Raw genomic sequence first — 26,819 nt, forward strand, 5'->3', positions numbered from 1 at the left:
CAGCAGCCAATGGGAAAGCCAGGCTGTCTCCCACCTGATCCAGTGAGTAATTAAGAGAGGGCTTTTTCTTCCCCATCTCTCCCCTCCCTCCACCCCCCACCCCAACTAAAGCTTAACAGGTTGGTGGTATAATTTGGAGACTTTCAGGGGTGTCGTGCTAGGAGCTTAGGCAAGAGACAGGGTGTCTCTTCCCCAGCTCCCCAGGCATGTCCAGCTGGATTTGAAAAGCAGGCAAGTGACAGGAGGAAAGAGGTGGAAGAAGGCAAAGTAGGTAACGTTTCTCAGCAAAGTTTGAGAGGGGCCATGAGTGAGCTGGGCACACAGAAGACCAGCGATGGCACCGTCTCTCGCCTGCTCAATGTGGTGGAAAGTGAGCTTCAGGCAGGGAGGGAAAAAGGCGACCCTTCGGAGAAGCAACTTCAGATCATTCTGGAGGATGCCCCTCTCTGGCAGAGGTTCAAGGAAGTCACTAATGAAATGATCGTGACCAAGAACGGCAGGTGAGTTTATGTACGGCCCTGCTTGGGCTGGCGGGGCTTGGCAAGGGAAGCGAAGCCCCTTGAATATTGCAGAGGCTGCCGCTCTTAACTCAGAGGCAGCGGGGTCTGATTAAACATGCTCCCGAGAAGGACAGTCTCCCACGGCTTTCCCCCAGCCAACTTAATTAATTTCTCTGAGATCATCAGAGAAGTGGAGGGTGAAGCCACCTGTCCTGTGTGCATTTTAAGTGAAGAAATTCTGGGAAATTATTATAAAGGGGGGCATGTCCCATGGGTTTGGGAAATGCACTCAAATGTCAGAAAATGATGTTAATTTTTGACTGACTGTTTATCCTGGAGCAGATTATTATTCTTTGAGCCCCAACTCTGTTCAGATAAGGTAAAAGGCCACTTTATTTGGAAGCTGGATGGTTTCCTCTGAAGTGTAGGGAACTTGCCAGACATTTCTGACTAGTTGAAGATTCAGAGGCAAAAGGCAAATTTAATCTCACTGGCCTATCACTGCCTCTGCTTCTTCCTGTGTGTTTGTGGTGAGTGTTCACTTGAGATTGTGTGTGTTTAGGACGATGTGAGAGCTGTTGCAGTAATAGTTAATGAAACCATAATTTACTGACCTGAGAAAAGAGAAGATGCTTTCCTTTTTTTTTTCGTTGCAACAAATTAGGGATTAACTGAAATGGATCTCTGTTGGCATTTCTTGGGTTCTATTAAATCTAGCCTTGCCAAGTGACGTCTAGGTAATATTAGGAGCTTCTATTTAGTAGAGGAGATAAAAATATTTAGAAAGAAGATCTCAGTGCTCCCAGCTTGGCCAGGCAGGTCCCAACGTTCAGTTGACGCTGATCATTCTGTTCACATGGTCACAAAAGTACAAAACGTCGAAAGGCATTTTCAATATGGTTAGTTTCAGCAGAACTTTGATTGTGACCCTTGAGAGAAATTCTGTTCTCCAATGACAGAAAAGTCCAGGCTAGTTGAACTTCTGGCAGGCTTTTGTCCTTGTGAAAAATGCTTCCATTCCTGATGTCTCACTTTTCCATTTCTGCATAAAACGCACGGTATAGAGAATGAACCATTCCCATCTATCTGGAAAATTATGAACTTGAGTGTTGTTGTGTGACATTAAAGTGCTTGGTAAGTAAAACGTGTTCCAGAAATAAGGGCGTTTCAATAAATTGTGATTATTAATAGTAACAGGAATATCAACCTTGCTTGATGCTTCTATTTTCTCTCTCTAAATGGGTCCCATATTTATTTCATATATAGGATTTATTATTTTTAATATTTGTAATAATTACACCTGTTCCTACTCTTGATCTGTATTGACACGTTATTTTTGGTAGAAAGAAATAGAAAACATGTTTTTAATTTCAAAGAATCATCTCCAATTCCTAATTGGATTTACTTTCTTCCCTTTCAAAGATGAGTGATGACACAATGGTAAAAATTTTATGATGTCTGATGACAGGTAGAACTTTCTGTTCATTATTCTCTGTAGTTATACCAATACTTAGCCTCATACTATCTGTTTGGCTGTCAAAGCAGTCATATATGGAAGTAAAATAAGTAACAACCGTCAAGAAAAAATGTAGTTCATCTATTTCAATGAGGAATAAATAAAAGTTTCTAAAACCATTATAAAATTCAATTTAATAATATGTCATATTGGTATGTACTTTTATAATTTCAGAAGAGCTTTTTCTTGCCTTTTTGCACCTATATAATTTTTTCTCCATATTTAAAACTGAAAAGTCTTCACCTGTTTAAAGTCATTAACTATGTGAAAACTATTCTTTGTAGAGTCTAAGTATGGTCAACGTGGTTATTCTTATTTTCTGTGGAGGTCCTGCTGACATTTCACCTCCTTAGTGAACTGAATCTTTTCTTAGGGTTTCTGAACCCCTTAGCATCAAGTTTTTGCCAGGAGATAGAAGGTTCCCTTTGTACTTAAGATAAAGAAGGGAAGACAAATCTCTAAGAAACTGATGTGGTTGATAATCAATGAGCGTGGTCTGGAATTACTCTCAATCTCTTAGTTTCTCAGAATAAATTGTTAACAACACTTTCCTGCTCTGGATATAGACACATGTTTCTTGTTACGTTGTCTTCTTTATTCTCGTCTTCATCTCTTCCCCCCCGCTTTTTTTCTCCTCACCATCTATTCCTGTATCTCTCCGTTTTACCCATTTTCCTCTGGCTGTAGAATGTCTGCTCTAGATGCAGCATCCCTGCCTTTCACACGAACTCCTGAGCCTGAGGCAGATGGATTTGTGGCCCTTCTCTGGGGAGAAAAACATTCCTGGTTGTTAATACCCTGTCCTATGCCCTTTTCATTTGCGTTACTCGCCTGCCCCTGCAGGCAGTTGACTTTCTGACTTTTCTAAAGCTTCAGTGAGGGTAATCAGATAGCTCTTGCACACTTGAGTGTAATTGTTCTGTGTAATAGCAAGTTTTAAAATAGCGTAGGATGGGCTGATGAATTAAAAGAGTCATTTTCAAATGGATACTTATTTATGTGTATAAATAGGAGGCTTGCTTCTGACATTGATCAGAAGTAGTAAACAGAGATTTTCCCTGAAAATCATTGAATTATCCCCAGAAACTGGGATTATGATGGTTCTTCGTTCCTCCCGCTCCTGTCCCTCCCTCCCCCCCTCCCCGTTTTACTATTTCTTTTCCCTTTCCTCTTTCTTTTTTCTTCCCTTCTTTTTTATTTAAAATGCTCACTTATTCATATTCAATACTCTTTCAGACCTAACAATAACAATTATAATACTCCCCTAGAGCTCATTTGAATCACCACTAGTGCATCCAGCTTGTAAGTACTTCCTTTCTTCTCCATCCTTTAAGCTAGGAACTTATATTTTAGGTTGCAGAAAAAAATTTATTTCAGCTTTCAGTGGCAAGTAAGTGAAATCTCTTGCACCTTTTGTTTTCTCTACGGTAACATCTTCACCTTAGGGGAAAAAGCTATATTTCATGTGTATTTCCATGCAGTTAAATAATTTGATTTCATTTGGATTAAATTTGCCTTGAGGAGATTTTAAGAAATTGGAAGGATTTCTGATGTAATTGGTGTATCCATTTGTTATCATAAAATAAGTGTTAGGATCATTAAGTTGAACTTGCCAGTGATTAAGTGATGTTGGTGCAGTGAGCTAATGTTCATAGTTTCCAGGGATGGAGTTGCAAGAGGAGAGAAAACCAAGGTTGCACATCAGGAAATAATTTTCCATGTCCCTGTAGTCCATGGATATTTTTCTCTGAAGTCTACAATTGCAGTTTAGGAGAATCATATGTATTTGTGTGATCCGCCTCTAACCAGGCTACTTTGGTTTCTCGCTGCTCTTCCTATAAGCCTCAACATCCATGTCCTATGTGTACACAAGCACGCGCACTCCTAAAGCTCTGATGAGTGTTTCAGGATTATTATAGTTCTGTGGGGAAATGGAGGAAGGAGTTTACAAGTGAAACTTCCTGAATTTTGCCTTTAGCCATCTCTGCTGTTTTTTCCCACCTAGAAAATCTGCTTTATCTCTGCCCTCTTCCTTCCTTCCCACAGACCTCACTCCTCAGAGCCTTCTCCAGCAGTGCTGGCTCTCAAGATCCTCTGTTAGAGAAATAAAAACTGAAAAAACTAGCCTCACAGCAAAGCAGCACAGAGTTCACTGGCCAAGCCTAAGCATGTGTGGTTCCTCAAGCCTGGTTTTGGGGAGTGCTTATATGCCCTGCCACATTTGCTTCTTTCTCTCTCTCTCTCTCTGATATGGGGTCTGATTTACATATTTCTCAGCTTCTCAAAGACTCTTGGCCATCTCTGTGGTTAGCCACACCTTGGGAAGAAAAGGGAGAAAAGATCAAATTGATAAGAAGTGCAGTTTATCCCTGAAAGCATAGCCTGGTCATGACTGCTGCCCATAAGTAAATAGATAACACATCCGGGTCCTTGTGAGGCCAGAGAAAGAGGCAGGGGGGAGGCAAGAGGAACTGAACTTGGCTTAGAGGCAGGGTGAGTTCCATTGCCAGTTACAAGACTTTTGGCTGGTTGACTGACTTTTATTTACTCCTCATTGGCATAATGGAGATAAAAATACATAGCATCTCTTAGTTCATTTGCGTTGTGATAAAGAATAAAAATAAAATCCTTGGCAAATGAAGTACTAGAGAATAAAACAACAAATGGTTCTACCACGTTTTGGATGTGTCCTTCTAAGAGCCAAGACACCATGACTTCTTTACTTCTTTACTTTTCTTTTGTTAACAGCTTTATTGTGATAATTTACATACCATACAATTCACCGATTTAAAGTATAGCATAATGTCTTCAAGGTTCATCCATGTTATAGCATTTTTATTGATAAACTACATTTCATTGTATAAATATACCTCGTTTTATTTATTCACTCATCAATGGACACGTGTGTTTCCATTTTTTGACTGTAATGAATAATGCTGCTATGACTGTCTGTATACAGGTTTTTATGGGTGTATGTTTTCATTTCTCTTGCATATACACCTAGGAATGGAATTGCTGGGTCATATGGTAACTGTATTTTAACAGAGGAAACTGCAAGACTTTTTTCCAAAGTGGCTGGACCATTTTATATTCCCACCAGCAATGTATGAGGGTTCCAATTTCTCCACATCCTTACCTATGCTTGCTGTTGTTCACCTTTTTTTTATAGCCATCCTAGTGAGTGTGAAGAATGATTTCAAGGGTAGGTTCTGGTTCAGTTTGTTTGGTTTCAACTCCTACCCTTCCTGAATATATGGCCTTAAGCTACTTTACTTAAACTCATCAAGCTTCAATTTCATTATCTCAGTCACCCACCCTCTAGTACTCAAAGGTACTATCTATTAAATGCTTGCTAAACACCATACCAGGGGTATGAAACTTGGTTGGTATAAAATCCTCCAGGCTCTTTATATTCTGCCATGAGATTAGAAGTGGTCTCTAAGGTAGGACACATTTAGAAAAGAGGAGGTGCTGAAAACAGATCCCCATTATGCATCCACAACTGGAGGACTAATTTGGAAGAGGATCCAGCAAAGGAGTTGGAAAGGAAATATTGATGAGGTGGGCGAACCAAAGGGAAAAAAATCCTTTCTGTCCAGAGAGCTCAGGGAGCCCATGTAAGCTGAACTCAGGAGACTGAGAAGCCTGGAGGGCTCGAGTCCATCTCTACATCCATCCCTTGTCATCTGTTGGTCAGTTTCTTCACTTAACATCTGTACCAATTCCCATTGTACCTCACCTCAAAGCCAGGCACCTCTGGACACAGGAGGTGCTCTTCGTGACCCTCCAGTTCCTCATCTGTGCCCATTCTGCTTTTAACACTTCCGCTTCTGGCAACCCCTTCTCTTAGCAGTGGGCACATTCCAGTTTCCCCCTTTTCATTCTCCTCCCAGCCTCACCAGAAGCACAAATCCTCAGAGTGACTCCCCCTTATTCCCTTGGATATCTCCTTAGTTATTGTCTTAAAAGCTAAAGATTCCCTAGACCAGTGCATTTTAAGCTCTAATGTTCCAATGACTCACCTGGGGATTTTGTAAAAGCACAGATTCTGACTGAGTAGGTCTGGAGCGCTACCTGAGGTCCTGCATTTCTGATAAATTTCCAGCTGATACTGATGCTGCTGATTCATGGACCACTCTGAGTAGCACATGTCTAGACCCTAGATTGTTAGCTTCTCAACTTGGGGATTCAGATTTTGAAAGATTTATTGACAAATAAGACAGCCTCTGGGGCAATTGCGCGGTGGTGAGGGTCTGTCTGGAAACTAGGTCTTTTGAGGAGATTGGAGCAACTTAGAAAGTTTGGTGAAGGGAAAGGAAACTAAAGAGAATCAGAAGCCAGGTGAGATAGCTTCTCCAAATGTTTGTGAGAGTAAGCTTGCTGGTGTTGCCCTAGAGGGTGGGAGAAGGACCAGCAAATCCAGATCAGCGTGTCTCAAAGTGTATTTCTTGAATGCAAATTCCCACAAGATGATCGGTGAGAAGAAGGTAGCACTGGTACATAAGTGCAGAGTGTGCACAACCCCTCACCTCCTTTCCAAAGGTTCACGGTGCTCACTTGTACATTAAAGCCTCTGACAAGTCCTGCAGGAAAGGAAGTGGTCTAAATTGGTGTAGTCAAGCGTTCCCTCCACTCACTTTACCACAAAACCATGTTTTCCCTATAACGTTATTACTATTATTCAGAACTTCTGTTCTTTGTGAGATGGAGAAGGGCTGCTTTGTGTCATTAGCATGAGAATCTGACGTAGGCTGGGAGGAAACCTCTGGAGGAAGCTCTGTGAGAACCTGGCATCTGACTATATACCTTAAGCTTCAGGAGGTACTTCATTCTAGTCAAATGACTTGATCAGTGGTTTTCAGACTTTAAAATGGAGCACAACATTTAAAAGTAAAACCCCGATATAAAATACATTGGTAAAAAGAGGCTCAGCTGGACTTGGGGCCGCTGGCCTGGCCCCTCTTTATTTGGCCTCCCCTGGGGCATTTTCTGCACCCCTGGGGGCAGAAAATGGAAGGTCTCCTCTGAGTGGAGAGAGGGCTGGACAAGCAGGGGGGTGTCCCTAACACTCTAACATCCTTCCTGTGGCTCAGTTTCTGCCTTTTCTTTTAGACGGATGTTCCCGGTCCTAAAGATTAGCGTCACGGGGCTGGACCCCAATGCCATGTACTCGCTCCTGCTGGACTTTGTCCCAACGGACAGTCACCGCTGGAAGTACGTCAATGGGGAATGGGTGCCCGCGGGCAAGCCAGAGGTCTCCAGCCACAGCTGCGTCTACATCCACCCGGACTCCCCCAACTTCGGGGCCCACTGGATGAAGGCGCCCATCTCCTTCAGCAAAGTGAAGCTGACCAACAAGCTCAATGGAGGTGGGCAGGTACGACTGTCGCCCGGCCACCCTAACCCCACAACACCAATCAAGAAATATCAAGGGTGCATTTAGGCAATTAGGGGGTCCTCACCGACCTCTTCTCTCACGGAAGCCAATTATTCCCCGGAGTCCAAATGTGAACAGGAATAAACAGCTCTTAATTGGTGCTTTCAGTTTTTAATGGACTTCCTGATGTTAAGAGAGAGTGAGAGAGCGCAGTAGTTTACTTAATCATCGGGGGCCTTTCAGAGTTTTGTCTTGTGTGTGGTGCTTTTTACCCAGCTGGGGAGGAGGGAGATATTTGTGGGTACCAGAGTTTTGTTATTCCCTCTCCCCTCTTTTTGGTGTAAGTGGCATGTTGGCAATAGACAACTACCTTAATAAAAAGCTGCTCCTAAATGAAATAATTGCTCCCTCCACTTGGGCATTATGATAATTATCAATAGAATATTGAATCAGCTTTGGGTTTTCAGAAAAAAATATCCAAACAAACCTTAAATAAGGAAGGTTTTATTTAAGGTCTCCAATTAGAGTAAACAAGATTTTGAGGCTTTTTACTCTTTTGTTTTCTCTGGTAGGATTGTGAACACTAGTGTACCGTGCAAGGTTGTTATTTGGTTTATAAAATGTAGACTGTTTTGGGGGATTAGAGACACAGCTGGGAGGAAGAGGTCTTGTTCCCCCAGATTTCCCTTTGGTCAGCCCCTTAGCCCTCAGACTTTTCACCCCTTCTCTGATCTCTGTGCTGACCTAGCTGGGACATAGGGGTTCTTGTTTTAAGAGCGGAAGTCATCTACCTAAGTCTTTGCAATATTCAGAAGGTTCCAGTTATTTATTAAAACAGGAAATTGAAAAGTAAACTATTATTCCCTCCCAGATTTCACAACATGAGATTTTCAATAAACCTCTGGTTTGAATCACAAAGAGTGGATTTTATGTAGCCGGCAGATGTCAGCTGTCATTACACTTTAGGTAATGCAGCCCTTGTCAGGATTTTGAGATATGAGGATTCTTTATAGGAAGAAGAACAGTATGTTTTAACAGAGCAAAATCCACATCATTGTGCTGAAAATGGGAGAGAAAAAAAAGGGAAGCCAGGATTTTGGCAGAAAACTGAACACCCTTTAGACCAACCCACCCCTCACCCTCCTATAAGCAGCTCCAAAGTTAGGCTCCCTAAGAGCTTCTAAAAAATATCCCCTCAATAATTTCTCAGAGAGGTGGAGGCAGCTCAGACGACCGGCGATTCGGTGTGTGTAGCCTTAACCGAGGTAGGTAGGTGCTGAGCTTGGGACTAACCAAAGGCGCTGGGTCATCTGTCACTTGTGATGCCCCAGGCTTTGCATGTCCTCTCTCTCCTTCCACCTCAACAGATAATGTTGAATTCTCTGCATAAATATGAACCCCAGGTTCACATAGTACGTGTTGGAGGTGCCCATCGAATGGTGATGAACTGCTCCTTCCCTGAAACTCAGTTCATAGCTGTGACTGCCTATCAGAACGAGGAGGTGAGTGAGTGTGTGTGTGTGTGTGTGTGTGTAGATGTCACCTGGGAGAATGTGGTAGGACTGGGTGGTGGTGCTTTTATTGCCACGACCAAGCTTGGATGAAAGGTAGGTTTTCCAGGACTCAGATACACTCGGCAGAGGTGAAGTTAAACAGTGCGGCAGTCTCGCTTTCCACACCCTCCTCCTTGTTTGCCAAAGGCTCGCCAGTGCTTCTTCTCCTGGTGCCAATAAGGCACGGCTGTGCATTGTAATACAATTAGCAGAAACGCGGAAGTCTGTCTCCAGCCCCTTGGCCTACAAAGAGCTGCGTGTCTCTCCTATTTTAAAGCAAGTCTGTGGGAATTGATCCAATCGCGCACCTTCTTTGGGTTTGTGTTATGCTATCTGTCCCATTTGTTAGCTTTTCTGGGGCACACGTAGGTCTTTTCCTGCTTAGCTTGAGCCACTCTGGTGGTTAGAGCAGAGTAGCCAGAATCTGGTCTCCGTGAACTCTGTGGGAGCAGGATGTTTTGGTCCATCCACATACTTTAGGAGTTTCCAGGCCTGCTGGTCACCAGGACACCTGATGGGTTGGATTCTTTTTTTTTTTTTTTTTTTTGAATTTTTATTTATTTATTTTTGGCTGTGTTGGGTCTTCGTTTCTGTGCGAGGGCTTTCTCTAGTTGCGGCAAGCGGGGGCCACTCTTCATCGCGGTGCGCGGGCCTCTCACTATCGCGGCCTCTCTTGTTGCGGAGCACAGGCTCCAGACGCGCAGGCTCAGTAGTTGTGGCTCACGGGCCCAGCTGCTCCGTGGCATATGGGATCTTCCCAGACCAGGGCTCGAACCTGTGTCCCCTGCATTGGCAGGCAGGTTCTCAACCACTGCGCCACCAGGGAAGCCCGGATTGGATTCTTTTTGATTAAACGTAAAAATTTTTTTTACTGGAGTATAGTTGATTTACAACGTTGTTAATTTCTGCTGTACAGCAAAGTGATTCAGTTATACATATACATTCTTTTTTATATTATTTTCCATTATGGTTTATCTCAGCATATTGAACATAGTTCCCTGTGCTATACAGTAGGACCTTGTTGTTTATCCATTCTATATAAAATAGTTTGCATCTACCAACCCCAAACTCCCAGTCCATCCCTCCCCCACCCCTAAAAATTTTTTTAATGGTAGTACATGTCTATTAAAAAAAACCCCACATGATAAACAAATAGTACAGAAGTATGTACAATGAAATAAAAAAATAAAAGGTAAAAGTGTACCCTTTCCTTCCTGCTTTATCAATCCATCTCCCCCGGGGCACTACAAATAATAGCTTAGAGTGTGGTTTTTTTTCCCCACTCATATTCTGTGCATTTATAAATATATATGAGTGTATAGATTTCCTCACACAAATTGGTTCATGTTCCTATTACTCTGCAATTACTTTTCTCCCCGTATTTAACAGTGTATTATGAATATCTTTCTATGTAATTAGATTTAGGCTTATCTCCTTTTCTGAAATGCCTGCAAAGGATATACCATATTTCAGGCAATCAGTTCCCCACCAATGGACATTTAGGTCTTTCCAGTTGTTTTATCTTCTATGATGAATAATACTGCAGAGAATATTAAGCACCCAGAAATGGAATTGTTCTGTTGAGGAGAGTGTGTGTTTAGAACGGTGATAGACAAAGCCCCATCACCTCCCTCCAAAGGGCATATCCATTTACAATCCCCACACCATTCTCAACATTTGTGATTACCTACCTTTTCAGCTTTGATAATTCGATAGGGCAGAAAAAAATGGTATCTTATTGTTGCTTTAATTTGCATTTCTTTATTTGGAAGCTTTAAAAGATTTTTGGGATCCCACCCAGCCAACTGAGTCAGAATCTCCAGTGATGGTGCCCGGAATCTGTAGTTTTAAGAGTCTCCTTAAAGGATTCTGATGATCATCCCGGTTTGGAAACTGCTGCCTTAGTGCCTACAGGTGAAACTAGTTGCAGATTTAACTCACACCACAGATGTGCAGGGAAATGTAATTTCTCTTCTATAGGTAATCTGGCCTCTTGGCTGAGTCCCTCTAGCAGGTCAGTGGGAAGAGAAATTAACTAAATATCTGATAATTTAAATAGGCCCTCAAGTACTGCTCAGTTTTTATAGGCTGAACCACTTTGTTCGTCAGATTGCCCTCCCTCCTCTGCTACTCTCTGTAGGATGGAGTCTGGGTCTATGAGGGAAGGGGTGGGCTTTTGCGATTTTGGAAAGTAGGGAGGAGTTGGGGACCACATCCTGGCCTCCTCTGGTCTCCGGGCAATGCCCCTTATCCACTTACATGCTGCCTGCTCTCTTAGTGCGTGGCTGGTGGAACCTGTCGTCTGGTTGCCCTCTGGGTAAGTGCTCAGAAGCTTTTCCTGGACATGGGCTGGACAGTTCCCTCTGAACTACAAGCAGGGCTAAGGCCACACCTCCAGCAAGCTACCAGCCTGATGCTGTAATTCTGGTCTTGAACATGCCTCAGGGGAATCAAGCTCAGGAAAATCTAACCTCAGAGCCTCCGTCTCCTGATGATGTATCCCATTCGATGTAGATGCACCCTGAGAGGAGAGTGGCCACAGGGGTGGATAAGGGAGCCAAAATCTTCCTTTATTCAGCAAATATTTGTTGAGTATTACTACATGCTGGTAATACTGCACTGTCCTCAAGGCACTTAAATCCCAGTGGGGAGAGATGAAAACCAAATATATATATATATATGTTTAGTCAGATGGCTCTGAAGAAAAATGAAGCAGGCTAAGGCCAGGGGGGTTAAAGAGTGACAGTGGTTGGAAGTGATAGTTTGTTTTTTGTGTTAACATGGTCCAAAGGGTAAGTGATTATTTAAGACTTAGGGAGTTGTGCTAGTCTGTACTCAAGACTCTAGAGGCAGGTTCTCACCTGTATAACTCTCCTCTGTGTCTCAGTGACTGGAAAACTAACTGACAGATGGTAGGTGTTCAATTGTTGTTCAAAAGAATGAATGAGTAATGGAATGAATGCTGGGTTTGGCACATCAGGCTTGTGCATTTCTAATGCTTTGTCCTTTCTTTGCTCACTTTATCCTATATTTGCCATTTTTACCACATGTGACAATAAAGCGTTTCTTGTTGGACAGTGCAATAGTGATTTTGTGCAGAAGTAAGCAAAGAAACATGGAGAGGGAGAAAAAAAGAGAAAGGAGAATTATTCTGATTTTACAGAAATTCACAGGTGAAGATAAAGGGTTCTGTCTGCCCATGCATGTTCTACTTTCACTAACACTTCTTGTCTTTGTAAACACAAGATAACAGCTCTCAAAATCAAGTACAACCCTTTTGCCAAAGCCTTCTTGGATGCTAAGGAAAGGTGAGTAGAGAAATTTCAGTGAAATCTTATGATTTCTGCAAATGTGAAATTTATAATCATCTTGAAAGGAACTAACTAGTAGCACTTGCATTACCTTTGATGGAAGCATGTTTTTAATATTCAATTCAGTGTCCAAAAAAATCAGCAAAACAGAACAAACTCATAATTACGTGTCCCTTATAATATGGGTCCAGGAGATCCCAGAACTGGCCATGTTTTATTCGCCCTATTCTACTACAGATTCTTAAAAGTAGTACAATCCCATTAAAAACAAATAAGTGATTTAAATTTTTAATAATTCACTCTGTCCTTCCTACAATTATCTGAATAATATGATTTCAATAAGTTTTTTTTTTTTAAAAACTAGATTTCACCTAGGAAAGGTGAGTAATTCATATGAGTTATTCATAAAGGTGAGAGGCTCATGTCTTTCAGGTCTGAGAGAAGAGAAGTCAGAGACTTTTGGGGGTGTGAATGATTTCCTTTGAAGTGTTCAGATTTTATTGTCTGTTTCAAATCTTTACACTAACTCCTATAGCTGTCTAATTTTTCCTTTTCATCTTAAAGGCTCTAGATTAATAGACAGATATTTACAGTGATGTGTCACAGGGGTCTGTCCTGTCAATACTTGATTTAATTTTGATGATGTAGAAGAAATAACTTTTTCAGATAAGAAAAGTAGTATAATAAAAAAAAATTTAGGACTTTGAGTGAGAGATCCTAGCTTTGAGTCCTGGCTTTGCCATTTCCTGACTTGCATAAGTCAGTTTACTTTTCTGGGACCCATTTTTTAAATCTGGGAAATGGGCCTAGTAATATTCTCTCACAGGATCATTGGTGGATCTAGCATATCACAGATGTGATTGTGCCCTGAAGTCCTATGCAAATCTTAGCTATTGTTATTGTTGCTTGAATTTTGTCAGCAGGAGCACTGACCACAAATCAGTAAGATCAAGCTAAATAGGGATAGGTGTAAATAAGGTAAACTGGAGTGACTATAAAATTGCAATTCAAATAGCAATTGCACAAGTAGATAAAGTAGGAGAAGGATATTGTGGGAAAGATAATAGCTTTGAGGGGATAAAAGGTGTTTGATTTTCTTATTCCAAGAAATGTATTGCTCTCCAAAGAGAATCTTGGGTGTACTTGACACAAGACTTGTATAATAAGCTGGACAGCCATGGTGCGCTCTCATTGCTCTTTCAGGAACCACCTCAAAGATGTTCCGGAAGCTATGTCTGAGAGCCAGCATGTGGCCTATTCTCATTGTGAGTTGGGTGAACACTGGGTGGGAGGGGCCTGGGGCTACACAAGGAGCCTCTCCACCGCACTCAGACTTTTTACCTGTCATGACTGCTTCAGCCTTGTCCCAAATCTTCTATCAAGACCCAACAGGTTATTTCTTCCACTCAAGACAAGTATATTCCCTTGCAAGAATTCCCAGAGAGAACCAGTGCTCCTGGGGGGGCTTACTCAAATCCTAGGCAGGAGAGAAGAATGGAAATAGTAAATTTCTTAGACTCTCACTTTTGTGTCAGTGAGGCTAAAGAGCTCATAAAAGTGCATTCTGGGTGTACCTCCTACCCTTACACCCCGCTTTCGCCTCTCTGTTTTGGATTTCCCTTGTTCTTAGTACTTGCTAGTTTTTGAGTTGGTCACTGTTGCAATGCCTCAGGAAGGCCATTGCTTTGCATATGAGGAAGCTTCTGCATTTGTTGACTGGAAAGCTGTAGTATTAGTGGAGTAATATACCTGGGATTCTGCAGGTAGGTTGGATGTTCCTGACAGGTTGCCACCCTCTCCATGTCTCAGATCAGAGAGAAGGTCCCATGGTGGAGCAGGTCCTCTAAACCTGCAACAGTAACACAAAGTCAGTGGCATCAGTGTCTGAGATACTCTTTAATTTAGATGATAGTGGCTTGCTAGGATTCCTTCTGCAGTTTTCCAGCTATGGTATTCCTTACTCTCTCCTTCCCCTAAACCTCAGTGCATTTTTCATTGCCGAAGTGGCAGTATAGCCACATAAAGAGAAGCAGCTCTCAGAAAAGCATTTAAAAAAACTTTTCTCAGGAGTCTTCTTTTTGTTTGTTTTGTCTAGTTACCATCTGTCACCATAGAAAATTATTACAATATTATTGACTATATCCCCTATGCTGTACATTTCATCCTCATGACTCATTTGTGACTGGAAGTTTGTACCTCTTAATCTCCCTCACCTATTTATTTCCTCCCCATCCCCCTCTTCTCTGGTAACCACCTGTTTGTTCTCTGTATCTATGAGTCTGTTCTGCTTTGTTATGTTTGCTCATTTATTTTGTTTTTTAGATTCCACGTGTAAGTGAAATCATATGGTATTTAACTTTTTTTATCTGACTTATTTCACTTAGCATAATACCCTCTAGGTCCATCCATCTTGTTGCAAGATCTCATTCTTTTTTATGGCTGAGTAATATTCCATTATAGCTATATCTATCTATCTATATTTAGATATAGATAGATCTAGATATATCTATATCTATATCTGTATCTCTTCTTTATCCATTCATCTCTTGATGGTCACTTAAGTTGCTTCCATATCTTAGCTATTGTAAATAATGCTGCAATGAACATAAGGGTGCATATATCTTTTCCAATTAGTGTTTTTGTTTTCCTTGGAAAAATACTGAGAAGTGGAATTGCTGGATTGTACAGTAGTTCTATTTTTAATTTTTTTAATTTAACTTTTTTAAAATTTTATTTATTTGGCTGTGTCAGGTCTTAGTTGTGGCACGCAGGAACTTCGCTGCAGCATGCAGGATCTTTCATTGTGGCACACGGGCTTCTCTCTAGCTGTGGTGTGAGGGCTCTAGGGTGTGCAGGCTCAGTAGTTACGGTGCATGGCCTTAGTTGCCCTGTGGCATGTGGGATCTTAGTTCCCCAACCAGGGATTGAACCCAAGTCCCCTGCATTGGAAGGTGGATTCTTAACCACTGGACCACCAGGGAAGTCCCTATTTTTAATTTTTTGAGGAAACTCTATACTGTTTTCCATAGTGGCTATACCAGTTTACATTCCTGCCAACCACTCACAAGGGTTCCATTTTTTCCACATCCTCACAAACACATTATTTTTTTGATAATAGCCATTCTGACAGGTGTGAGGTAATATCTCATTGTGGTTTTGATTTGCATTAATCTGATAATTAATGATGTTGAGCATCTTTTCATGTGTCTGTTGCCCATCTGTAGGTCTTCTTTGGAAAAATGTCTCTTCAGTTCCTCTTCCCATTTTTCAGTTGGGTTGTTTGCTTTTTTGATGATAAGTTGTACGAGTTCTTTGTATATTTTGGATATTAACCACATATATCATTTGCAAATATCTTCTCTCATTCAGTAGGTGGCCTTTTTGTTTTTTCTCTGTGTAAAAGCTTTTTAGTTTGAGGTAGTCTCATTTGTTTATTTTTGCTTTTGTTTCCCTTTCCTGAGAAGACAGATCCAAAAAAATATATTGCTAAGACTGATGTCAAAGAGTGTACTGCCTATGTTTTTTCCTAGGAGTTTTATGCTTTCAGGCCTTCCATTTAAGTCTTTAATCCATTTTGAGTTTATTTTCGTATATGATATGAGAAAGTAGTCCAGTTTGATTCTTTTTCATGTAGCTGTCTAGTTTTCCCAGCACCACTTTTTGAAAAGGCTATCTTTTCCCCATTGTATATTCTTGCCTCTTTTGTCATAGATTAATTGATCATGTAAGTGTAGGTTTATTTCTGGGCTCTCTATTCTGTTTCATTGATGTATGTATCTGTTTTTATGCCAGTACCATGGTGTTTTGATTATTGTAGGTTTGCAGTTTAGTTTGAAATCAGGGAGCATGATACCTCCAGCTTTGTTCTTCTTTCTCAAGATTGCTTTGGCTATTCAAGGTCTTTTGTGTTTCCATACAAATTTTAGAATTATTTGTTTTAGTTCTGTGAAAATTATCTTTGGTATTTTGACAGGAATTGCATTGAATCTGTAGATTGCCTTGGGTTGCATGGTCATTTTAACAATATTAATTACTTCAATCCATCAACATGGTGTGTCTTTCCATTTGGTTGTGTTATCTTCACTATCTTTCATCAGTGTCTTATAATTTTCCAAGTACAGGTCTTTTACCTCCTTGGTTAGATTTATTCCTAGATATTTTATTCTTTTTGATATAATTATAAATGGGATTGTTTTCTTTATTTCTCTTTCTGATAGTTCATTGTTAGTGTATAGAAATAACAGATTTCAGTATATTATTTTTGTATCTGGCAACTGTACTGAATTCATTTATTAGTTCTAGTAATTTTTTGGTGGTGTCTTTAGAATTTTCATTATATAGTATCATCTGCAAACAGTGACAGTTTTACTTCTTCCTTTCAAATTTGGATTCCTGTTATTTATTTTTCTGGTCTGATTGCTGTGGCTATGGACTTCCAATAATATGGTGAATAAAAGTGGCAAGGGTGGGCATACTTGTCTTGTTCCTGATCTTAGAGAAAATGCTTTCAGCTTTTCATCATTGAGTATGATGTTAGCTGTGGGCTTGTCAATATATGGTCTTAATATGTTGAGGTATGTTCCCACTATGCCCACTTCGTTAAAAGTTTTTATCATAAATGGATGTTATATTTTGTCAAAAGCTTTTTTTTTTTGCCTCTATGCAGATGATCATATGATTTTTATTTTTCAGTTTATTAATGTGTATCACATTGATTGATTTACAGATATCAAACCATCCTTGCATCTCTGGGATAAATCCTACTTGATCATGGTATATAATCCTTTTTATATATTGTTGAATTTAGTTTGCTAATTTTTTGTAGCATTTTTACATCTATGTTCATCAGAGATATTGGCCTGTAATTTTCTTTTTTATTGTTTTTTCCTTTTTGTTTTGTTTTGTAATTTTCTTGTTTGTGGTGCTTTTGTCTGGTTTTGGTATTAGGGTGATGCTGGACTCATAGAAAGAGCTCAGAAGCATTCCTTCCTCTTCAGCTTTTGGGATAGTTGAGAAGGATAGGTGTTAACTTTTTAAAATATTTGGTAGAATTAAACTGTAAAGTGGTCTGGTCCTGGACTTTTGTTTGTTGGGAGTTTTTTGATTACTGATTCAATTTCATTACTGGTAATCAATTTGTTCATATTTTCTATTTCTTCCTGATTCAGTCTTGGGAGATTGTACATTTCTAGGAATTTATCCATAGAAAAAGCACTTTTTAAGTGACCTGGAGTAAAAAGCATTTTTGTATAGGATAGGATCACATGTGGAACCATACCTTTTCAAAGTTCATACGTTGCTTCTCAGTAAGCTTCTTAAGGTATATACCTTATATGTGACAAACTACATGGACAAAAGTCTGGTTCTGTGGGACCACTTGCCTAGCTTTGCTCACTGGACACCTGAATCTTGATTCTGTTATTCAGGTAGGGATCCCTTGGGCCACGTGTCTATACAAAAATGAGAAAATGAAGATAACAAAAGGATTTGTTGAGAATGACTGACATACATTTTGTAATATGAATTCTGTACAATTTTCTTACTTATACTTAAAAAGTATTAAGCAAATGGTTTTCAATAAAAGTTCCATTTCCATATTACTGAAGCCCTGGTGACAATCCCTAGTCAATATTCTTAAGGAACATCTCTGGTGTGTCTGAATCCTTATCTGTGGGCCCCTCAGTTGAGAGCTAGTTTGGTAAAAGGATGTACTTCTTGTTCCAGGGCCTGTATTACTAAGTCTCAATCTTTTTCCATGAATTCACCTGAAGTAGAGCCTTCTATTCAGAATGTTCACTGAATTTTTTTTATTGTGGCAAAAAACCATGACATAAATGCACCCTCACAACGATTTCCACATGTACAGTGTAATATTGTTAACCACAGGCACATTTTAGTGCAACAGATTCCCAGAACCACCTGCCTGCCCCCCACCCCCATTCCTGCATGACTGAAACTACATATATTCACCAAACTACATCTCTTCACATCTCCCTCCCCACAAAGCCCCTGGCTACCACTCTTCTACTTTCTATCTCTATTTGCATATCCTCCAGATACCTAGTGTAAGAGGAATCATGCAATATTTGATTTTTTGTGACTGGCTTCTTTTGCTTAGCCTAATGTCCCTCAAGGCTCATCCATGTTTTATCATATGACAGGATTTCCTCCTTTTTTAAGGCTGAAATAATATTTACTTGCATGTATATACCAAATTTGCTTATCCAATAATCTGTTGTTGGTCATTTAGATTACTTCTACCTCTTGGCTACTGTGAATAATGCTGCAGTGAACATAGGTTTGCAAATGTCTTTAATTCTCCTGTATACATACCCAGAAGTGGGATTGGTGGATCATGTAGTACTTCTGTTTTTAATTTTTTAAGGAAACTCCATAGTGTTTTCCATGACAGCTGCACCATTCTGCATTCCCACCAGCAGTTCACAAGGGTTCTAATTTCTCCACATTCTCACCAACACTTGTTGTTTCCTGTTTTGTTTTTTTGGTTTTTGGATAATGGCCATCTTAATAGTATGATGTGATGTCTAGTTTTGATTTGCATTTCGCTGATGAATAATGATGTTGAACATCTTTTCATATACTTATTGGTCATTTGTATATCTTTGGAGAAATGTCTATTCAAGCCCTTTTCTCATTTTTAATTGGGGTTTTGTTGTTGTTTTTATTGTTGAGTTGTAGGAGTTCTTTATATATGCTAGACATTAATCCCTTATCAGATATATAGTTTGCCAATATTTTCTTCCATTCTGTAGATTTCCTTTTCACTCTGTTGATTGCTTCTTTTGCTGTGCAGAAGTTTTAAAGATTGACATAGTTTGTCTGTTTTTGCTTTTGTTGTCTGTGTTTTGGTGTCATATCCAAGATATCATTGCCAAATCCAATTTCATGCAGTTTTCTCCTGTGTTTTCTTCTAGGAGTTTTATAGGTCTTAAATTTTTTTATTTATTTGTTTTAAGTTAAGTTAAATGTTTTTATATGGTGTAATATAAGAGTTAAACTTCTTTCTTTTGCATGTGGATATCCGGTTTTCCCAACACCATTTGCTAAAGAGACTATCCTTTCCCCATCATGTAATCTTGGCACCCTTGTTGAAAATTATTTGACCATATAAGCGGGGTTTATTTCTAGGCTCTCTATTCTTCCATTGGTCGATATGTCTTTATGCCAGTACCATACTATTTAGAGTATTGTAGTTTGTAATGTGTTTTGAAATCAGGAAGTGTGAGGCCTCCAGCTTTGTTCTTATTTCTCAGGATTGTTTTGGCTATTTGGGGTTCTTTGAGAGTCTATGTGAATTTTAGTATTGCTTTACACTTCTGACAAAAATGCCGTTGGGATTTTGATAGAGATTGCTTTGGGTTGTATGAACATTTTAATAATATTAAGTCTTCCAATCCATGAACATAGGATGTCTTTCTATTTATTTGTATCTTCTTTAGTTTCTTTCATAAGTGTTTAGTAGTTTTCAGTGTACAAGTCTTTTGCCTCCTTGCTAGAGTTTATTCCAAAGTACTTTCCTCTTTTCGATGCTATTCTAAATGGAATTGTTTTCCTAGTTTACTTTTCAGATCGTTCATGGTTAGTGTGTAGAAAAGCAACTGATTTTTGTGTGTTGATTTTGTATCCTGCAACTTTGCTGAATTTGTTTATTAGTTCCAAAATTTTTTGTGTGTGAAATATTTAGGGTTTTCTACATATAAGATTGCGTCATCTGTGAACAGAGATAATTTTATTCTTCCTTTCCAATTCGGATGCCTTTTCTTTCTTTCTTTTCCTTTTTTCCAATTTGCTTCAGCTAGGACTTCCAGTACTATATTGAATGGAAGTGGTGAGAGTGGATATTCTTGTCCTGTTCATGATCTTAGAGAAAAAGCTTTCAGTTTTTTACCATTGAGTATGATGTTAGCTGTGGGCTTGTCCTATATGGCCTTTATTATTTTGAGGCAATTTCCTTGTATTCTTTGTTTGTTGAGTGTTTTTATTACGATAGGGTGTTAACTTTTGTCATATGCTTTTTCTGCATCAATTGAGATGGTCATTCACAAACACATTTCTGTGAAATATTTTGCAGTTTTCCAAAATGTGTCACAAGATTCTTGTCAAGTTTTCTAGCGAGCTCCCTCTCTTTTTGCTTTCAGAATCCTCTTTGTGGGGTGGTGATGGGAGGGATCATGGCTCCTCATGCTTGGAGTGAGAACTAAAGATACCTTCCCACTGGGCAGAAACAGAGAGGCCTTCACTCTTTCTGGGTAACCAAATTAAACATTCGGTAGCTGTAGATCAGTGAGTAGGATATACATCTAACACCTCCTTCTTAGATTGACTTTTAATTTAATCCAGTTAAGTCAGAAGCAACTTAACTTTTGCACTTCTATTAACTTATACATTCAAATAATATTTTATATAGCTGTGATTCCACAGTATTTCTTAAGAGGTTTTCCAAACTTTGATAGGACCCATCATCCACTTCCAAAGAAGCCAACTTTGCTGCTAACATAGAAGGGGAGTGGCAGTGGCGGGGGTGGTATATAACTCCACATGGAAAGACCTTGTGTCATTCACACAGAAACATAACTATGCAAAGTGGCTGGTAACCTGATTTTGGTGTGGAAGTTCACAGAGTCATTCTCTGTGTCTTCCTCTTGTGTCTTCTAGTGGGAGGCTGGATCTTTTCCAATCCGGATGGAGTATGCACAGCAGGAAACACCAATTACCAGTATGCTACTCCTTTGCCTCTGTCTGCTCCCCACACCCACCATGGCTGTGAGCACTATCCTGGCCTCCGAGGACACCACCGGCAGGCTCCCTACCCTTCTGCGTACATGCACAGAAACCATTCTCCCTCAGGTGTGTGACTCTGCTAATTAAACCCTTGGGGGTGTGGGTGTGGGTGGTGGTGGTGAGAAATGGATAAACAGCTAGAAAGGGGGAAATATCTGAAGATAGAATCCCTTTCATCTAAAATATGTAATACTGTATATTAATATTTTAATTTTTAATTTTCTATACTAATAGTTGATTATATAGTTACAACATTATTAGTGTTTTGTAATTATTTCAAATAATTACAAAAACTGGGAGACACCCAGTTTCTAGTGGTTGTGGAAGTCCTCCTCCCAGGGCGCTGGTGTACTGAGCAGTTTCAGGCTGCATCTCTACAAGCCAAGTTAAGTCGTGGGACTCTGAGACCCTCAGCTCATTGCCCTCACATGGCTCTTTTCTACATTTGTAGTGTATGGCTCAGTCCAGGGAATACTGGGCCCAGTACTGGAGAGCTATTAGGAAGGTCTCTGGGAAGGTGGATGACTCTACATCCTTGCTTTAGTCGGATTCAGTTGGAGGCATGCAAACCCAACCTTGATAATTTCTGCAGTCTGATTATTTTTTAAGCTGATGCTGTTGTTTGTGTAGTTTCTTCCTCATTGACTGCTGCCTTGTCTGCCTTGGCCTTGTGTAAGCCCAGATCTTGCCTGGTTATTAGATCTGTATGAAGGAAGGGAGACATGAAACCAAGGGTTGATTTCTCGTTCAGTTATTCATGCAGCAAATATTTATTGAGGGTTGACTGTGAGCCAGGTTTTGTCCATGAACAAAATAGATTAATACCTACCTCTCATAGAGATTCTATTCTCATATGGGGAGACTGACACTAAATGAAACAAATAGGTAAAGTTCATGGCATGGGAGACGGAGGAGAGTGTTAAGGTTCCAGCCTCAGGGACACCCTGAGCTCTGTACCTGCAGAGGACTTTGCTGGTCACCAGCTACATGTCCCTGTGCCCCATCACCTGCTACTCCCAGCAGCCTTGACAGCTGCTGCCACGAAGGGAGAAGATGTAGCTTAATGTATCAGAAACTGAGCAGGGTTCTCGTCTACTTTCTGGTTCTTTCCCATGGTCAGCACACAAAACACATCTTCTGAGCAAATGCTATGCACCAGGCACTCTTCTAGGCAGTGGGGCTAGGAAGGTGATTAAAGTCTAGTTTCTTCCCTGAAGGAGCTCAGTGCTACATGAATACATAAATAATTAATCCTAATACAATGTAGTGAGAGCTCTAATGTGGTCCTCGGACCCACAGCATCTCCTGGGAACTTGTTAGAAATGTAGGCTCTCAGGTTCTCCTTCTGAAAGAGTCTTCAGTTTAACAAGATCCCCAGGTGATTCCTATGCACATTAAAGTTTGAAAAACATCCTATAGAACACACAAGCCAAGGTGCTATGGGAATGAAGGAAAAAGAGCAGCTAGATCTACCCAGAGGGCTTAACATTTAAGTTGAGATTTGAAGAATAAATAGAAAAGGACAGGGGTGGGAGTGGGCAGGGGTGAAAGAGGGATGACATGGGACACAGGCAGAGGTGAAGGGCATTCCAGGTGAGAGAGTGGTATGAGCAAAGACACAGAAGGAGGAGAGAACCTAGGTTGTCTGGGGAATAGTTTGGGAAAAGAGTGTAGAGGGAGGGGGGCGAGGTGGTGGATGAAAGAGCTGAGGCGGAGGAAGTTGCAAGGGCCACATCATGAAAAGGAGTGACGTGCCCAGGGATATACATGGAATCTTCTTCCTCTCTTTCCTTTTTCCCCTCCTTCCTCCCCTCCTTCTTTTCCTTCTTCCTCTCTATTGTATAGGCACTATTTATGCAAATGGCAATTCAAAGACAGAAGGCACTATTCTTGAGATGTTTAAATCTCCTTGGGGTTGCTGAGAAAATAGGTCTTGGTCCTCAGAAATCTCATCTGGGGCACTGGTGGTCCTTAGGCTTGTCTTGAGATGATGACATGGCCCATGTTAAAGGGGGGATGAGTGTGGTGACATGAGTTAGATCTGTGTCATAAAGGACAAATCCTCCCACCTATCTGAGCCTCATCTATAAAATGGAGATGAGAAGTCATTGCTGTGAAGATTAAAAGATGAACGGTACGTGACATATGGCTGACACTGAATTAACCTAAGTTCCTCACTCCTTTCTGTGGCCTTCAGAAAGGACTAACAACTGTTGGCACATGTGGCACAGGCCACGGTTATATCTTGACCTAGGATAATGTCATTGGTCACCATCTTTATGTTTTCCATGCTCCATCAATTGAACTGTTGTTATTTCCCAAAAGTGAATTTGATAGAAAGCTCCAGCAATAATCTGCAAGTTTTCTCTGGAGCTGACAGCTGGACTTCCTTATCCTCCACACCCCACGCCAGCATCCTGTCTGTACCTCACACCAGCGGACCAATCAATCCAGGGCCTAGGTAAGACCAACACCAGCAACTTGCTCATTGGTCTTGAGGGTTTACTTTAGCACTGGGGACTCGAGTTCATTCTTTTACCTGGGGTGGCTTGGCCTAAGCTATTGTCCTGACTTCTAAGCCACTAGAAAGTGAAAGTAACGACAGGATCCACCTTTCATCCCTGGAGGAAGGGTGGTGGGAAAGCACATGCTCAGTCATGTACTCTTTTCTTTGTAGCTTTCGTATTTTATTTTTAGAAGGGAAAAGATATTATGGCCTGGAATCATTTATCTCAAACCAGGAAGAAATACTGTGAACTGTGGTGGTAGCAGATAGATACTGAATATAGGGGAACTGAAGGGGAAAAGTGTAAATACACACTGAGAATTCAAGACCCTTGATTGTCCATATCCTTACAAGTTGTTCATTCTAACAGAGGGACAGATTTTGGGTGTCCGGGCCTCAACCCAGGCAATAGGGCTGAGTGTAGCTTGTAGGACCCATGGCATAACTCTCACACCAGAGACTTGCATTCAGTTCTGACTGGAAATCCACGTGGTGGAGGGGAAAGGGAAGGGGCCTGGAGTCTGACAAATGTGGGCTTGAGCCCCAGTTTTACTTCTTATTGACTTTGTGACTTTGGGCAATTTTCTTAGCCTCACTGAGCTTCAGCTTTCTTATCTGTAACATGGCAATAATGTGAGTTACTCTGTAGAGTTATGGTGAGCACCAAAATTAGAAAAAGCATTACAGTGCGTTGTAAGCAGTAACATTCTATCAATATATACATGTCAGCTGTTATGTTCAATATAAGTATGCAGAATTTTGAGACGGTCCAAAAAGGGATTCAAAATTAAAAGATGTCCCATCCTTTTTTTGGCGGCAGAGGAGGGAGATGGTAGATGACTTATGACTTGCAGGTCTAGAAAAAGTTTGGGGAAGGTAGAACTTTGATCCACAGCAGTGCTTCTCACACTTTAATGTGCATTAGAATCACCTGGGATGTTGTTCAACTGTACAGTCTGATTAATAGGTCTGGGTTGAGGCCTGAGATTCTGCATTTTTAACCAGCTTCCAGGTGTTGCTGTAAACTGTGATCTTGATTTTGATGTTAATGTCACTGGGGGCCCCGAGGGTCTAGTGTTGTACTGTTCAATGCAGCAGCCCCCCAGCCGCCTCTGGCTCTGGACCCTTGAAATGCAGCTGTTCCGAACTGAGATGTGCTGTTAAGTGTAACACACAGAATTTTGAAGACTCAGTACAAAACAAAGAATAAAAATCTCAACAATTTTTTAATACCGAATGCATGTGGAAATGATAATATTTTGAATATTCTCAGTTACATAAAATATTATTAACAATAAGTTCATTGTTTTCTTTTCATTCTTTTTCTTTTTAAAATGTGGCTACTCAAAAATTTAGCCTATTGGACAGTGCTTGACTGGAGGACCTCAGGGAAATGCACTGACTGGGGCTGTGTAGAAAGTGAGGGAAAGAGTGTCCTTGAAGATATTAAACAACCATGTGCCAAGTTTTGTACTAGATCCTTTATGTAAGTCATTCATAGGATTCAAAGACATCCATAAGGCTGCTATTAAAATTCCTATTTTCCTGTTGGAGAAACTAAAGCTCAGAGGCATTAAAAACTGCCTGAAGGTCATACAGTAAGTAATGTAACTCAGAGCCCATGGTTTTCCCACTGGTCCAGGAGGCATCAGAAAGGGGCTCTGATGCCTGAAATTGTAGAAGAGTCTCTTCTGGAAACTGGGGAATTGGGGTCAGAATCCCAGCAAGCTGAGCTGGCTAAAAACAAAAACGAAAACACCAAAACCACAAAGCCTGGGTTTCTGCAGGTTTCATATGGTCCAGTGAGGTCTGTGATATCTGAACTACGGCAGAGAGTGCAGGGTGGCATTGCTACCTCTGGCTTCATCAGTGGCATGTTTAACCCATTGCTGACGCTATAAAGGTTTTGCTAGAGAAAAACAAATGTGTTCAGTACTGACATTAGGTAATGAGCCTATTATCAAGCAATACGGTATCAGGCAAAATGGGGACTCTGAAAAGTCAGAACATGGTGAGGGCTAAAGCACTGGAGGTTATTCTGCCTGTGTCAACTGTAGTCGTTTTCATCTAGTTTCTATGTTAAGGTGCAAAATTGGCTGCACATTACAGTCAACAGAAAAGCTTTAAAAACTTCTGATACCGCATGCCAGACTAATTAGATCAGAATCTTGGGGGATAGAACCCGGGCATCAGTATTTTTTCTTTTTTAATTTGCTAAGTGATTCCAGTGTGCAGTCAAGTTTGTGAACCAGTGACATAGGATGAGAGAAGTCCAAGAAAGTGGTACAGCTCCCCAGCCTTTCTACCAGGGACCAGAGCTGACAGGTAGAAACCTGGAATGGAAGAATTAATTATAAGAACCATCATTTACTGAGTCCTATGTGTTAGACATCACATACTCATTTTCTTATTTAACCCTCATAACAACATCTGTAAGGTATGACTAATTATCACTCCAAATCTTGAAGATGAGGAAACTGAGGCTCATACATTAAATAATTTGATCAAAGTCACAGAGCTAATAAGTGGTAGTGCAAGGATTCAAACCTAGGTTTTCTGACAACAATGTGTCCTGGCTATTAGGCCACATCACCTCTCTTGGTCAGTGAGGGATCTTACTCATAGATCATACTGCCCAAATATCATCCTTTCACTCCCCTGTCCATTTACACAGGTGGCAAGTGAGGCCTAGAGAAATAAAATGCCATGTTCAGCTAGAGGTAGGGCCAGCATCAAAATGCAGGTCTCAGGACACCTAATCATATGCTTATTCTATTACATCTTGCTGCTTCTCTGCAGAAACTGGGCCAGTGTGTGTCAGAGCTAGAAATAACGCCATGGTCAGATACTCTCATCCTAGACCTGTGCCCCTCTCAGCACTGCGTGCGTGCTTGTCAGGTGGCAATCCTTCCTGGGTGTGTCGTCAAGCATTTTCTCTCTCTCTCTCTCTCTCTTTGTTTCTCTGCAGCCCCTACCCGTGCCTGTGGACCATCAGCAACGGTGGCGGGGGCCCTTCCGGGTCGGGCTCAGAGGTGCATGCCGGCTCCCCGGGAGCGTTTCTCCTGGGTAATCCAGCTGTGACTTCGCCCCTCTCCACCCAGGCACCTGCTTCGGCTGGTGTGGAGGTTCTGGGGGAGCCCTCGCTGACCAGCATCGCTGTGTCTACCTGGACAGCAGTGACCTCGCGTCCCTTCTCAGGCTGTGGTAGCCCGGGTGGGGGTGGGCGCCATTCTCCCTCCTCACTGGATAGTTAA

At 40.9% G+C, this 26,819-nt stretch overlaps 1 protein-coding gene across 1 annotated transcript; it reads left to right on the forward strand.

Moving 5' to 3' along the window:
• The first annotated feature begins 303 nt into the window (after positions 1-303).
• On the forward strand, positions 304-26,819 carry TBX19 (T-box transcription factor 19). Its single transcript, XM_068538363.1, has 8 exons — positions 304-500; positions 7,129-7,393; positions 8,761-8,895; positions 12,193-12,254; positions 13,461-13,522; positions 20,934-21,125; positions 23,385-23,520; positions 26,534-26,819. The coding sequence occupies exons 1-8, from the start codon at positions 304-306 to the stop codon at positions 26,817-26,819; spliced, it is 1,335 nt and encodes a 444-aa protein (XP_068394464.1).

The sequence above is a fragment of the Eschrichtius robustus genome, chromosome 3 (genome assembly GCF_028021215.1).
Source record: "Eschrichtius robustus isolate mEscRob2 chromosome 3, mEscRob2.pri, whole genome shotgun sequence".
NCBI classification, from domain to species: domain Eukaryota; kingdom Metazoa; phylum Chordata; class Mammalia; order Artiodactyla; family Eschrichtiidae; genus Eschrichtius; species Eschrichtius robustus.